General features: G+C 41.3%; 1 protein-coding gene across 1 annotated transcript in view; it reads left to right on the plus strand.

The window, feature by feature from the left end:
* The window catches only part of GRIN2B (glutamate ionotropic receptor NMDA type subunit 2B), a gene marked incomplete at both ends in the record, with an annotated part of 173,376 nt that overhangs the window by 153,567 nt on the left and 4,124 nt on the right, over nt 1-15,685 (plus strand). The window contains 2 exons of the mRNA XM_083859506.1: nt 10,764-10,924; nt 13,848-14,035. Coding sequence (XP_083715632.1) covers nt 10,764-10,924; nt 13,848-14,035 — 349 coding nt within the window. The remainder of the gene's footprint in view (nt 1-10,763; nt 10,925-13,847; nt 14,036-15,685) is intronic.

A 15,685-nucleotide genomic window follows, 5' to 3' on the forward strand; every position in this document is an offset into this window, starting at 1 on the left:
ATTCTTGAATCTCCACACCTTGTGTTGTGGGGTAGAGTTGAATTTCTTTCAACAGTGCTTTCCTAGGGGTACATCTCCCTGTAAATGAGTCAATATTACCTTTATCAATAACACTGGTATCAACTTGTGCTTAATACAAGAAACACTGGTTCATAATGAAGTGTAAAAAACTCAGAGCTCTGATAGTCTGAAATGTTATGGCTTAAAATCTGATTATTTCTCTGCATCTCCTTGTAAATCATCAGGTTATGGTATGAAGTATTTAAAAACACTATATAGGGTAGCTATATATTATGTGTAAACACACATAATGCACGTGTAGTATGTGTAATTACATATTATGCTAAAATTTTCTTACTAATAAATAGCTATTAAATAGCTACAGTATATCATATGTTAGTAATAGATCTTTCTGATTTGTGACTTAGATTTATTGTATACATAAATATAATCTCACATTAATTTTTGCAGTTGCAGATGTGTGTGTTTGTCATAGATTTAGACATCTGGAGTCTTTGTATTGGGATAATTTTTATGGTTTCTGAGCTCTTTGGGACAAACCTCTGTGCCTCTGCACTAAAATGTGATTCAGTCATTTTTAAGACTATAAATATTTAAAGTCAGTGGGTTTTCAAACATGTTTTGTTTCCCTGCTGCTTCAATCCTAGTTTCTTTGTCATTTTCCCTCTTTTTATTTCAGCTCAGCACTGTACAGTGTGGAGCAGCAAGTAGGCTACAGTGTGCTTTAGCCTTCACTTGGTCTCTCAGGATTCTCTCTTTTTCTGTTCATCTGGAGGGACTTCTCTGGTAGCAAAAAAGACTGGGGCTTGAAGGGATCAAGAGCAACCTTGCCAAGAAGGATTTGGGAGTGCAGGTGGACAAGAGCTGGACACAACCCAGCAGTGTGTACTCGTCCCAGAAAGCCAGTTGTATCCTGGGCTGCATCCAAAGCAGTGTGGGCAGCACATGAGGGAGGGGATTCTGCCCCTCTGCTCTGCTCTGGTGAGACCCCACCTGCTGTGCTGATCCAGCTCTAGGGTGTTGTCTTCTGAACAAACAGAACATGGACCTGCTAGAGTGATTCCAGAGGAGGCCACCAAGATGATTAAAGGGATATAGCACCTCTCCTGACAATGAAAGGCTGAGACAATTGGGATTGTTCAGCCTGGAAAAGGGAAGGCTTTAGGGTGACCTAATTGTGGCCTTCCAGTACCTGAAGGGAACATGCAAAAAAGATGGAGAGAGACTTTTTAACAAAAGGATGTAATGACAGGACAAGGGGTAAGGGCTTCATACTGAAAAAGAATAGGCTTAAATTAGGTATTAGGAAAAAGATGTTTTGCTGTGATGGTGGTGATGCACTGGAAGTGGTGCCCAGAGAAGTTGTGGATGCCTCATCCCTTGAACTGTTTAAGGCCAGGTTGGATAGGGCTCTGAGCAACTGAAAAGTGAAAGGTGAAATTAGTGAAAGGTGTCCCTGCCCACAGCATGAGGATTGGGTTTAGATGATCTTTAAAATGCAAACCCCTGGGCTTTGTTTGAGGTATAGATGAGAGTCGCTGGATGAGGGACTTTGGTGATTGGGCTGTGGCGTAGTCCTTAGCTTGCAACTTTTGCATTTCCCCTGCACAGCATTCTGGCCTTTCCCAGACCTTGGCCACCACTGACCTTTTCTTTTCACCTGCCTTTTCACCAGCTCTTGGAGCTATCCCCCTTTGGAGGTAGTGGTTATATTTGGTTGCTTCTGTGCTAATTGCTTGGCAGTCTGGAAAAAGCTGTCTTTGGAGAGTTACGTAAGGGGGAGAGAGAGAGGGGGAAGCAAAGGATTGTCCTGCTTCTCACATCAGTGTAAGTCAGTGGAGAGGGAAACAATGAATATTTTTATTTATTATTTATATGGTGCCATAAATGTACTTGGCACTTTGCAGTCAAATAAAAGACAATGGTCCTGCCATCAAAATTTGGCAGCCTGAGAGGTGAGAGCTGGCCTGCTTTAACTGAATGATCAGAGCTGAATTACTGGTGGGGAAGGGAGTATGAGATCTACAGGATTAAAAAAGAAAAAAAAAAAAGAATACAACAGCTGTACTCCCACACTTACATTCCTGATGCCTAGTGACCGTGACATTTGGAGTTATATGTACATATATATACTTGATAAATATTTGTCAGGTTGTATCTTTCCAGATTTTTACTTCACTGCATGGAAAGAAGCCCAGCTTCTCCCAGGCCTTTGGCTACTCAAGGTCAAACTTCCCCTAAATCTGGGTAGCCCAGTAGACTTTAGTTCTGGTGAAGCTCAGTGCCCCAGGACTCACATGGGAGTGATATGGCTTTCATTTCTCTGTCTTTCATTTGCAGATAGGAGGCGCTTTCATCAGAAGGGTAAAGGAAGGCATTATCTCCCAGCTCTGAGAGGGTGCTGCTCTGTCGGAAATTCACTGCTTTTTTGCTTTGTCTCTCTGCCCTACACAGGTGCTTAAGAAAATTGCACTAATGTGATTACTAAGCATTTAAAATTGCTTGGATGAATATTCTGGCCCCTGTGAAGTCTTTTGGAGGTTTTCCAGGCTTGTGCAGGGTTTCACCCTGCTGTCCAGTGGACAGTACCCCTGTAATAGTAGGTTGGTTGTTAGTACTCAGAAGACAGGAGAACCTGACCTTCCATTGTTAGTAAAAATGGGTGAAAAATGGAATTCCTTCCCCACCAAACTACATCCTCTGAATTTCTTAGAGTGTTTCATAATTTGTTAATCAGCTGTCTCATGTGCAAACAAAGCAGATTTCAAATTCCTCTGTACTTAGCTGTCACCTCTCCTCTCAAGGTCTTTTTAATCAGTTAATTTTCTGCTTCTGAATGAACATCTACACTCCTAATGATATTAACATCAGTGTAGTAAGTGGCATCTTTCTGCCTCACGAATTTCTCTTTTGTGTTTGCCTGGGATTATTCAGTAGATACCTTTTGTCCCACTGTGTTTAGCTTCCAAGGAAGCTGACTTCCAAGAATGAAATACATGGCATGATTTGATGCTGGATAAACAGATGGTCTCCATTTTCTACATACATGCAACCCAAAGTTAAGTGTACAATAGCTATGATTTCATAGTGCCCTTCATTGCAACTGATATGGCTGTGGCATTCTGATATCATACATACTAGCACTTGAGCTGTGCAAGCAGCTTTTGGCTCTAACTGATGAAGGTCAGTGTTTCCACTACAGATTTCTGGTCAAGATTGAGGAACACCTAACAGTGACTTGAAGCCTATATACTGTCAAATGTGTCCTGAGGAATACTTAAGGCTTTAATATTAACTGTTGGGTGGAGAAACTGCACAGAGCGTGTATAATGTTCATGCACTTGGCCGACCCAGAAGACTCCTGGTCTGCTGGTGGTGGGTGGACTCCATCTGTATGTAATGGTCTGGCTCCTCAGACCAGGTGTATCTGTAATGCTTGGGTCAGCATAAAGGCAGTGTGGTGGCAGCATGCACAGATAGGTGTGTTTACAGAAGACATGGGATCCCCGACATGCCGTCTCTTTGGGATGGTGCTGCACGGCCCAAGGTTTTCAGTTTTCTGCTACGTGAACACTGTACATAACAATCCAACTTGCAAAGAGGCTGCACAATCCTACTGTGTGCACTGCTCTGGCAATAACTGCATGTGATGGAGGCTTCTTCCACCAATTGGATCTCTGCTTTCATCTCAGTTATTTTGCAAGGACAACTATTTTTAAAGTTACTATATTTGAACTCTTTTCTTTTGCTTTCACCTTCTCCCCCTCACCTCTGCATTGTCACTAGGTTGCTCTGTTCCCTTTCCTGACCTGCATGTGTCCATATTTCACCAGAAGACATTCATAGATATTTTTCTTTCTTGTTTGTGGGTCTGACCCACACTACATCTTCCTTTAAAAGGGACTTTAATTGAATTCTTTGCCAACTTTACTGCAGTCAGCTGCACTAACTGATAACTTCTTTCTTGGACGTATCTAGAGCAATTCATGGGTGAAACTGCTATGGAAAGCAAGACAGAATTTGAAACATCACTGGGTACTGAATAATGAGATAAACCACAAAGTCAAAGTCTGAGGGAGCACAAGGTAATTTTATGTCCTCCCAAAATCAACATATTGGCTTTGGTGCTGTTCGGTCCCCTTTATTTTAGCTTCCTTTTTTTGTTTGTTTATAAATCAAGACATGTTGTTTGACTAATGAAGACAAGAAATTGGGGGTTCAGGAAAAGTTGATGTGGCAGCTGGATTCAGAGCTGTGAGGACTCCCAGCCACTGCTGAGGAGACAGAGAATATTATTGTGAGGGAATGTAGGAGGGAACTAGAGCTAGAGTAAAAGGATGATCTGAAAACTTACAGTCACTTAGAAATGGCTGAGAGTTCCACTTTGGAAATAAGAAATGTCTGTAATGTCAAAACTACATGACTGTGCAGCAGGGAGAGGAATGCTTTAGGAATGAATCTCAAGAAGTATCTGTACAAGAGAGTCATTAATAATAGAGGATGAGCAACATAGTTACTTTAGTCTGCTCTCCTCACAGACTTGTACCAGTGCTAAGATTTAGATCTGCAGTATGATTTTCTGCCTATTCTGCTGGCGCACTTCTAGCTGGAATTCAATTTTCCGATTTTAAAGTGCCTACAGCACCATGCCATCAACAGTTGCAAACTCTGTCCTCGAAATCTGCAGAGCACCTCCTCTACCAGGACAGTTGACTGGGGACATGAGTTTGTGGATATACCTATGTGTGCAATCCAAGCTGCATAAAGAAAAGAATACAGTAAAAACCCTGAAGATGATGCTGGCAGTGATGATTGACATTCCAGAAACAAACTGATCACTATCTGTGTGCAGATCAGAACAGAGTTGCAGCTTTGAAGAACTTGCAAGCTGAAAATGAAGGAGAGACAAAGCATGATATAATGAAGAGAGGCTCTGAGAAGAGTGATGAGCATGAGCATGAACTCTCACTGCAAGCTTTTTTACTGTAATATTCTCTCAGCATCTTTGGGTCTTGATCAGATTATTCTTGATGCTGTTGTTCTTGATGATGGAGAGAGCATGTTCACCAACCAAAGGTAAGTCAAGCAGAGACCTACAGAATACAGCCAAAGGACAACAGCAAGAATGATTGCAGGTCCATATAATACAGCTTGCAAAGAAAGACTAAAGAAACTGGGCTTCTTTAGCTGCAGTGAAAGAACATGGAGAAGAAGCAGCACAATGGCCTTCAAAAACATAAAATGCGCTTTCAGAGAAGAAGAAACTATTTGGATTTCCTTGCCCATGGACAAGATAACAGAAAATGTTGCAGGTGTATTTGCAGCTGGAAGGCTTTAGTTCAGATAGATGGAGGAACTTTCTAGTAGTAAAGCTCTGGTGGGCATTGTCCAGGGAATGGAGGAGTCTCCAGCACCAGCCATCTTCCACAGTGCTGTCAGGAATGGTGATACCCAGGAGAGACTCACTGGAGAGACAGAGGTGGAAGGGACATCTTCTCAGGGTCAAATCCACGTTTGTGATTCTGTGGCATTGTTTGTGGTGCAGCCTGAGGACAAAAATTATGTATTTTGGGGATAAGGAAAAAAAAAGCTTTTTCTCTTTGAGAGTCATCCATTATCTGTGCAGAGGACATAGAAGGCAGCTAGGGCAAGACATGCTGCCTGGACATGGGTAGCCTATCAGGACTTAGGTACTGGCACAGAGCTACCTCAGAGTTAGACCTGAAAACCACTGACCCACTCTTCAACTTTTAAGGTTCTGAAGGAAGCTCTTGTGCAAACAGCCTGGTTGGATTTTCAGGCAATGAAGAAAGGTACAAGCTGACTGCAGTGACATGCAGCTGAACCAGAACAGGAGGAGACAACCAAGGATGTTTCGGCAATTGAAAAAAGTTATACATTAGGATGGTGGTGGGCATTTCAGGCTTCTTGCTAACCATAGTGGTTGGCTCCCTGTACTTTTGGTGGGAGAAGATGTCCTGAGGGCTGAATGGCCCAGAGGCTAGATTCGTTTGGGTTGATGTAGATGTCTAAAGCTATTTTAGGTGTACTGGAGTGTCCAAATTAGGACACTGGAGTGTCCAAATTTGCCCGCCTCAGGTGGCCGGCAAATTTGACATAGGGCTATGACAGACCTGTTCCCAGGGTGAAATTCCCTAGGCATCTCAGCTTGGCACTTACTTTTGGGTAAATGAAGTGAGCTCAAAGTATCTAATATGGGCTGAAGCTCTTTTGCACTTGCAGCTAGCAGAGGAGCTAAATTTGTGGCTTTAAGTTTGGTGTGTCAGAGCTGTAGAGCTTCCTGTGGTAGAAAACTTTAACTGATCATCTGGGCCTTACAAACTGGGCCTTCTCCCAGAGAAGCTGTGTAAGGGTAAAGCACTACACCCACACACCCACCCTTGCACCAAGTTCTGCCAGCTCATTATGTTATTCAGCAGTGGATTGATTTGGGGTTTTTTAAGCAGTGTAAAAGTAGATTGGCTGATAAAAAAGAGCCTTTCTGTTGCAAGAGCTTGCTGAGTTTGGGAAACTGCTTTCAATGCTATTGGCAAACACTTTACAGTGTAAACAAGGCCTACATCAGGCAGATAAATAAGGGCAGATGTGCTTTTCTGTAGGATCCATTTGGTGATAGACAATTTATTGAAAAAAAATTCTCATCAAATTAATTGTAGCCAATTAGACATAACCCCTTCCCCTCATCTCTAAATCCCCTCCAGTTGCTGCATGAATGGGAAGAGCTCCTATCACCTGTTTCATTATGCAGATTGATATCTGAACATCTGAGAACAATGCTGCTTTCTGCACGGCATGGCTCCAAATTGCTAATGAAACAGCTCGAGTCACTTAAACCCTCTTTCACTGCTGCTGTTGACAGCTCTCATGGCAAGATATGGAGAGGAGTGGCAAAAGGAGCTCTTCCCGTGAATGTGCTAACAGCTCCCAACCTGTGTGTTTATTGCTCTCCAGAGAAGGAAGATTTCTGCTCTCTGACTCTGAGAGGTTACTTTTCCAAATCCAGGGTCTGCTTTGCACTTAGTGCTCCTTGATTTCAGTTTGTGGAGTGAGAGTTTGAAGAGGCAGGCAGCCACTGAGCTCCAAACATAGATATCTCATGTCCCAGAGCTACCCCAGCCTTTCAGGCATCATCGGTGTATGGTCTTCACCCCCATCTCTAGCACCCACCTTCACAATGGATGTGAAGTAATTGTGACTTTTTTCATGGGTGAGAGGATGTGCACATCACCTTGGGCACATAACAGGAGGGCATCTCACAACAGAGGTTCCACTGTGAATGAGTGGGAGGATGCAAGTGAGATACATCTCTGCCTAGGGCTCTTTGGGTACAGGACAGCAGCTGAGCTCTGCTGGTTCCCTCACAGGCAGTCACTCCTTGAGGTAGGTAAAGCTGGGTAGCAGGACAGGTCTCCTGTTACAGGCAAGTGTAATGTGGGGTTCTACAAGTGTGGACCCTGTACAGCTGGGTTTTCTCAGCAACTGATGTTACTTATCTTCCCTTCCCCTATTATCACCACATATTTTTTTGCCAGAACCTCACAGGACTCCTCTTCACAGATGCCTGGAGTGGAGTGACTTAGTTGTGACTTAGGGCTCTGACAGGAGAAATATTTGCATTAAATAATGGGACAATTGTCTCATTAATTTACATTTTTACCATTTCTGGTCATATCTGTAGTTAATTCCTTTGTCAGCGTTCACTGCAGCATTGAGATTATCTCTCCACAGGCTTCCTCCATGTAATGCCCCTGCATTGTGCATCAGCTCCTCCCTCATGTCTCAGACTCCTTATAGGCCCATCTGCCAAAGACCCCTGCTTCCCTGGGGATGATACTTACGATCCAGGCCCATGGTCCCAGCCCTTGAGAGAAATCAAACAAGTGGCTTTCCTTACTGAACTCTTTGACAATCTGTGAATTAACTTTCCTCCTCATGGTTCAGCTCCAGTTCCTCCACTGTGTTTGCAGAGAGGACACACTTCTTCCCCATCTGTCCTGTGAACTTTCCAGGCTGTCTTCTTGTTCCCTCAGTATGAGCTGTGTGGGACAGAAGTTAGTTCAGAATGATGCAAAAGTTTTTTACTCTGGAGAGCTCACTGGAGATCCCTTCAACCCTGGATTGAGCTGTGCCCGCTTACTGCCAAGAAACACACATGGGGATTTTTGAACTGCTATCTCCTATCAGAAAGCTGCATGCATTTACTGTTATTACTTCTCAAATATGGAGAAGTAGCTCTGTATCTCTGGCTGCATCAACTGTGGAGTCAGCTAGACATTGGTTTCTTTCAGCTTTGTAAACATTAAGCTAGGTTAGCTGGGGATCTGTGTTCCTCTCAGGCACTCAAGAGGAGTGGCACTCAACTAAAATTGTCTGGTGTGGGCCCCATATGAATCCTTTCATATAGTTTCCTGTCTTGCTGTTCACCAAACTGTTGCTGAAGTGTGTGTGCATGTCGTTGTGTTGAGAGTAATTTGTATTTGAAAATCTGTTCTGACTAAGGAATGAGCAGAATGTAAGGATTGGTGAGTGAATGAGTAGGATGAGAATTTGTAGAAGTCATCAGCCTGACTTCTTTCTCTAGAAATGTACTTTCCCAGTTGCCAGAAACAGTAATTTCTACCAGGGAAATGTTTTCATTTATTTATTGATTGCCCAGGAGATTAAAAATGAAATCTGGATCCTTTCACCTATGGCTGCTATTATGGGCTCTGGAACAGATTGGTGAGAAAAGATAGTTCAGAGTTGGGGTTATTTCCCTTATCACAGGGAAATGCCTGACTTCATAATCCTTCTTACTCCAGTTGTAGACATCATGATGGAAGCAGACAAGGATAGAGATCATGTCACTGGGAATGGAGGGTGGAGGTATGAAATGGACAATCCAAAATTCACTCACACAAATGTTGATCAGGCCTGCTTGATGCTTCTCCTGTTGACTGTACTCTGTTGGAGGGCTCTGTGGGAATGGGAATGTCCTGTATGCCTTCATGATAGGGTTCTGTAGCCTCTGGAGAAGCCAGTTGCCCATGCTGCAATCTCCTGGTTTAGCATGTCAGGGGAGAGACTGTGTTTCTTTGTGTCTGGCATGGCAGTGCCCTCCTTGTGATGGGTCCCCTAGGCTGCTGCTTTAATCAGTTTAGTAAAAAAGAATAATTTTAGCATGCTGCGGTGATTTTTCTCCCATCAAGGTTTGCTTTCATTACAGTCTTTGATAGCTGTGAGTTTGTCTTCCTCCCTAGAGGGTGTGACAAAGTTCTAAGAGACACCTCACTGTGTTTTATGCTATGTGAAACTTCTTTTTTGTTGGTGATGCACTAACTTGAGTTCAGAAAAACAGCCCCAATGCTTTTCATTGGCTTAAAGCAGTAGGATATGTGTTTTGTTTCACATACTCACATGCACACACAGTTTAGCCCATTCTGCCATCCAGACTGGAGAGATTAGTTGACTGGCACACAGAAACAGGTGAGCAGTGTGTTCACCCATCCACAGACCCATCTTCTGGCTGTCCTCGTGGCTGAGATGTGAACAAGATACACTGCTTTAGGCTCTGGCCTCCTCAGTTGAGTTGACCAAGTTCCAAAATGGCTTTAAGCAGAGCTCAAGAACAAGGCTCACCTGCATGTATTTTAAGCTAGAACTATCTGTAGATTCTGCCCTGTAGAAGGTGGCAGTGCAAGACTACACATATTCATGTACCAGGTGCACTCGTGCTGTTAAATGGTTTTGGTCTGACCATTAACATGTTGTCAGTGTGCTTCTCAGGATCCTAGAAACACATGGTCACAGTTGGGAAATAACACCAGGCAAGCTACTGCTTGATATATCCAGAGAGGAGGAGGAGGCATCCTTCCATTTAACCTACCTTTGCATTGATTTTCTTTACTGCTTATTCAGTTTGTGGTTTATAGTTCTGTGCTCTTTCTCATTTGCTGGTTCTAGGTGTTTTAAGCAGTCCTGAAAATTGACAGTCTAAATTTTACTCCTCATAAAACCCCAGAGAGCATTGATTATGACTTAAGCAAGTGGCATAAGAAATCTCAACAGGCTTGCAGCCATGGGGGAATGTTATGATGAATGTATTTCTTCTGAGCAGCAAAAGCTTTGGAGTGTTCTGCCAGCTCTGTTCTGGGTATCAAATGTTACTAGTAACTTGCAGCCACTAACAACATTTTATTTGGGGCATTTACCCAAAACTTTGAAAGCTGATCATTTTTTTTGGTGAAATGGGTGAGAAGTGTGCTGAGAGGCACACTCTCCTCATTAATTACTTTTCTACCTCAGTCAGAACCAGGAAGTGTAAAGGCATCCACAGAGCTGAAAAAGATACTTCTTAGGAATTAAAGGAGTTTGTGGATAAAAAGGACATCACATATACCTTATTGGAAACTGTTTCTTGACTGTGTTCCAGCACCACTGTTACATTTTCCTTTTCCTTTTTCCTTTTATCTAACCTCCTATTTAATCTCTGATCACTGACTATTTAATGCACGTAGTCCAGAGTAGAGAAAAAGAACAGCTTGCTCAGATTTACTTCTTGTTTCTTGGGCATTAACAGGAGATATTCATGTTTGAAAACAGTGAAATATAGTATCTTCTGAATTATGTTTTCTACATGATAGCAAAATAAAATCAGATCAACCTTCTGATCTTCTCCAAAGCAGCTGACTGCTTTTAAATCTGAAAGACTATGAGAAATATTCCTTTTTCTGTCTCTTCAGTTCCAGAAACCGAATGACTTCTCACCCCCTTTCCGCTTCGGGACAGTTCCCAACGGCAGCACAGAAAGGAACATTCGCAACAACTACCCTGAAATGCACAGCTACATGGTGAAGTTCAATCAGAGGGGGGTGGACGATGCATTGTTCTCGCTGAAAACTGGGTGAGGCTTTCTTATATGCTTACTCACCACAGAAACCTGACTTTTTGCATGCTTGTCTGGAAAATTTACTTTTTAGGGTTTGAAAAATGAGTCTCTATTATCATTCCATGGTTAAAAGTATAGCAAGACCACACATAGCACAGTAGCACAGGAGAATAACTCTGGTTTTTTTTGCCAGGTTTTTCTATTGACATCTGTATAAGAGTTTCTGGTTTTGCTGTGTTTATAAGAAATAACAAAAAAAAAAAAATAGGATTAACTGTATCTCTGTGTACATAATCCAAGTGTGTATAGTCCCAAAGACCTTGCTTCATCAAGATGTTTCATGCTGGTGGGTTTTTATGCATACAGAAGAAAAGCTCAAAGGTCTCTGTGGATGAAGTTTTTTTCAGAGCATTTATGTTGTCATCTGGAAATTCCTTTGTTTTCCCTCCTTTTGTGTATAAAAGATTATGTTAATCAGGAAACTGTCAGACTAATCCCACCCCAGTTTATCACCAGCTAATGTAATGTAATGGGTGGTAGGTTTGAAGAAAATAATTTGGAAGTAGCCTCCTCTCTGGAATATTTTAGTATCAGGGGCTAAACAAAACATTATTTGAATAATATGGAAGTATAAAAATGTAAGCATTTCCTTGGGTAATTTTGGAGACATGGGAAAAAATCACTAGCAAAAATCATGCTTGAATAGCTCATCTTATTTTAATAACAGTGAATCTGCAAAGGACCTAACCCAAAATGACATTTTGGAAGCCTTTGTCCTTTTTAATTAAAGACCTCCCCTCAGAACTGACCATTTTGGTTGTCAGAGCCCAGCTTCAGTGAACAAAAAACATTTTTATTTGCATTCATCTTGTACTCTTATGAGAAAGTTCTTTCCAAAGCAGAAATTTAAGATGTTTAGCCAATTTAATTACTAGACTTACTGAATATTCCTAAACCTGTTTGCCAGGTTCAGAGGCCCACAGCCCATTACAAATGGTTGTACCATTGTTGGATATCATCCTGGGAAGGTTCATTTGGCAGGATAGTCATCATTCAGGAAATAAATATGCACTGTCATGGAAATACATGGATGAAACAGAGCTCATCACTTGTGATAAATGTCAACCTGTCTTTGTAGTCGCCCTTGGACAGACTTCCTCACATAGAAGCACTTGAACTGAGATAATCAACATACTGTAAATATATGTGTAGGAGATTTATGTAAGCATAGTATCTGAGAGAGAATGTACAACTGGAAGGTCTTAGGTCATTTATCATATAATGTTTCACTTCAGATCTAGTGGGAGGATTTACTCAACTCTCTTTGGGTTTGTGGAAGATGCAGCCTCCTGAGACTGCCCTCCACATCCAAATCAATTTGTTGCAGTGTGAAAAGGCTCTCATCAGACTGTTGTGCTCTCTACACAGTCCATAATGGGGATTTCTCTGTGTTGAAACAGAATTTTTGTTGTGATTTTCAGCTGAACATTCTTTAACGAAGACAAATTCAGCATGGTAAACCATAAAGCTGCTGTTATGGCCAGTTGACATTGGTAAAGATCTTTTCACACTAACTGAGGGGTAAAGCATAATGTCCTGACTGTATTTGATTTGAAAAAAATGCATTTTTCTCAGCTAAGTCATGCCTGCATTTGAATTGGAGAAAATATTTTCCTTATTTCAATCCCTATTTGCTGTTTATATCAGTACATTTTATAAGGCATTTTAGATTCTTCTGGGATGAAAGGCAGTACAGAAATATAAGGTATTCTTAAGGATATAGATCCCCTTAACTTCCTCTTCATTCCTCCTTATTTTGCAGTATATTTGTATTGCAAATTTTCTTTAAGATCAGGAAATTATGATTACCAAATAGTCAGAAAAAATTAGATGATCCTCATTTATAACCCAGATTCACCTATAAAACAGCTTTAGGCCTAGATTTTATTTAACTATGGTGAAGGTGAAGATGATGCCAGAAGGATGAGATACCATCTAGGGGAGCCTGGATGGGCTGAAGAAGTGGACACATGGGGATTTAATGAGATTTGACAGGACCAAGTGCAAGGTGTTGCACTGGGGTCAGGGCAACCCCTGGAATCAACACAAGCTGAGGGATGAAGGGATCAAGAGCAGTCCTGCCAAGAAGGACTTGGTAGTGCAGGTGGACAAGAGCTGGACACAACCCAGCAATGTGCACTCAGCCCAGAAAGCCAGTTGTATCCTGGGCTGCATCCAAAGCAGTGTGGGCAGCATGTGAGGGAGAGGATTCTGCCCCTCTGCTCTGCTCTGGTGAGACCCCACCTGCTGTGCTGATCCAGCTCTAGGATGTTGTCTTCTGAACAAAAAGAACCTGGACCTGAAAATGGACCTGCTAGAGTGATTCCAGAGGAGGCCACCAAGATGATTAAAGGGATATAGCACCTCTCCTGACAATGAAAGGCTGGGACAATTGGGATTGTTCAGAAGGCTTTAGGGTGACCTGATTGTGACCTTCCTGAAGGGAACCTACAAGAGAACTGGAGAGAGACTTTTTATAAATACATGTAGTGACGGGACAAGGGGCAATGGTTTCAATCTGAAAGATTAGATAGATTAGATATTATGAAAAAAAATTTTTGCTATGATGGTGGTGAGGCACTTTACTGTAAGGTGATGAAGTTGTGGATGCCTCATCCCTAGGAGTGTTTGAGGCCAGGCTAGATAGGACTCTGAGAAACCTGGTCTAGTGGAAGGTGTTCCTGCTCATGTCATGGGAGTTGGAACTAGATGGTCTTTAAGATCATTTCCAACTCAAACCTTTTTATGATTCTACATAACATATTGCAGCCCATCTGAAAGAGGTTAATTTCATCCTTAGCTACCTAAAAATACCTTTGATTTCATACAGATTTTATGTTTTCTGTACTATATCCTCTTGTTTATTGCATCTGTGCAGGAAGTTGGATGCTTTCATTTATGATGCAGCAGTGCTAAACTACATGGCTGGCAGAGATGAAGGCTGCAAGCTGGTGACAATTGGGAGTGGGAAAGTGTTTGCCTCCACTGGCTATGGCATTGCCATCCAAAAGGACTCAGGCTGGAAGCGCCAGGTTGATCTTGCCATTCTACAACTTTTTGGAGATGGTAAGTGACAAGAAAAAGAAGTGCTGGAATTTTCCTAAGAAATGCCGAGTTTTGCATGTAAGAAATGGAAGTTTCTAGCTCTGATGTTTCAGATGTGAGTTGAGAACATGGAATTATTAATGGAGTTTTTTTAGAGGCAACACACCAAGAGTGTGAGGATGTTACTTCTTTCATGTTGTTGATGCAGGATAGCAATATCATCAAAAGCAGTGCCAAAAGCACTAAAGTATTTGTAGATGAAGCTCAGATGTGTGTTTGAAAAATATCTTATGGGAAGAATGTCTTGTAAAAAACAAGATTTCTGGTGTGAATTTTTCAGTAGCTTTGAGGTTTTACAATGACCAAACCCGCTAATTATACCAGATTGTCTGTGGTTATTCCATACTTTATAACTCCAGACAGGATCAATCCATGCAGAGTTTACAGAATTAATGGATAAATATTTCTGGATGAAAGAATTAGATCAGGTTTCCCAAAACCAAAAAAACAAAACAAAACAAAAACCCAACAAAACCTAAACAAAACAAACCCAAGGACTTGAGACTCAGAAGCATATTTTGGAATGAGTTTTTAATAAGAAGATTATGGTTCCCTAGTTCGCCTTTTAATTTATAGAGAAATTGCTAATATTAACAAAAATTATTCATGGGGAAAGAAATTCCTTCTTAGGAAGTATTTTTCTGTCTTTCCATTTCATGTTACATTTTCCTGTGTCCTTTTTTATGAATAAATAAAATTCACAGGTTATTTTATTTATAAGTATTCTTTTCTCCCCCTGAAATCTGAAAATAACATAAGGATTATAAATATGGAAATAAATAACTTGGACATACTTCAGAAATTTGGCCATGTGACAGATAGGTTGTTCTGTTTCTTAAAAAGCCTAGTATGTATTATTTCAGAGAAAGATCTAAGTTCTCCAGAAAGCTTCAAGGAGTTTGTTGTGGCACTACTTAAATGTATGGACTTTTTTCCCCCTGCCACTGGACTGGAGACTGAAAATGTGAAAAACTAACTTTCCTAACAACATGAAACAATTTGTCACCCTGCAAAATTAGTTTGTTCTAAATGTCTCAATATGTGTGTGTGTGTGTGTGTGTATCTGTCTCTCACCCCTCATGAAAGTACCATAATGGTAGTAAGTGATGTATGAAATTAGAGTACAGAACATTTGCTCCTAGCTGATACAAATTAGTAAAATTTTTGATTGGTCAAAGCCCTTGAAGTGTTGAATTTGGACAAAATTGAAGGCAAGAAAAGCAAGTAAAAACACTCAAAGTTTTTTTGGAACATTGCACCTGGTTTTAATGAGCTGTGGATATGATGGGAAAAAATTTGATTGAAACAATCAATATTTTGATTCTGAAATACAGTGTTTTCATCAAGAAGTGAATAATTTTTGTCTACCACTATCAGTCACTAAGTTTTTCCTTTCACTGACTTAATGAAAATGGATGTTTGTGAGGCCAGGTTTTCAGTCATCTGGTGGACAACTGTTTCAGGATTTCAGTGTAGGCATCCAGCAAGTGTCATAGCAATGCCTTGTGGTACAGCTTGTTATGGCTAATATCAGGCTGTGGAAAAATCCTGTTGATTTTCCTGTGACAAATGGCACTTGCCCCCATCAGAAGGGCAGTCAGGATATTTTAT

The sequence above is a fragment of the Zosterops lateralis genome, assembly GCF_965231275.1.
Source record: "Zosterops lateralis genome assembly, chromosome: 4".
In the NCBI taxonomy this organism is placed as follows: Eukaryota; Metazoa; Chordata; class Aves; order Passeriformes; family Zosteropidae; genus Zosterops; species Zosterops lateralis.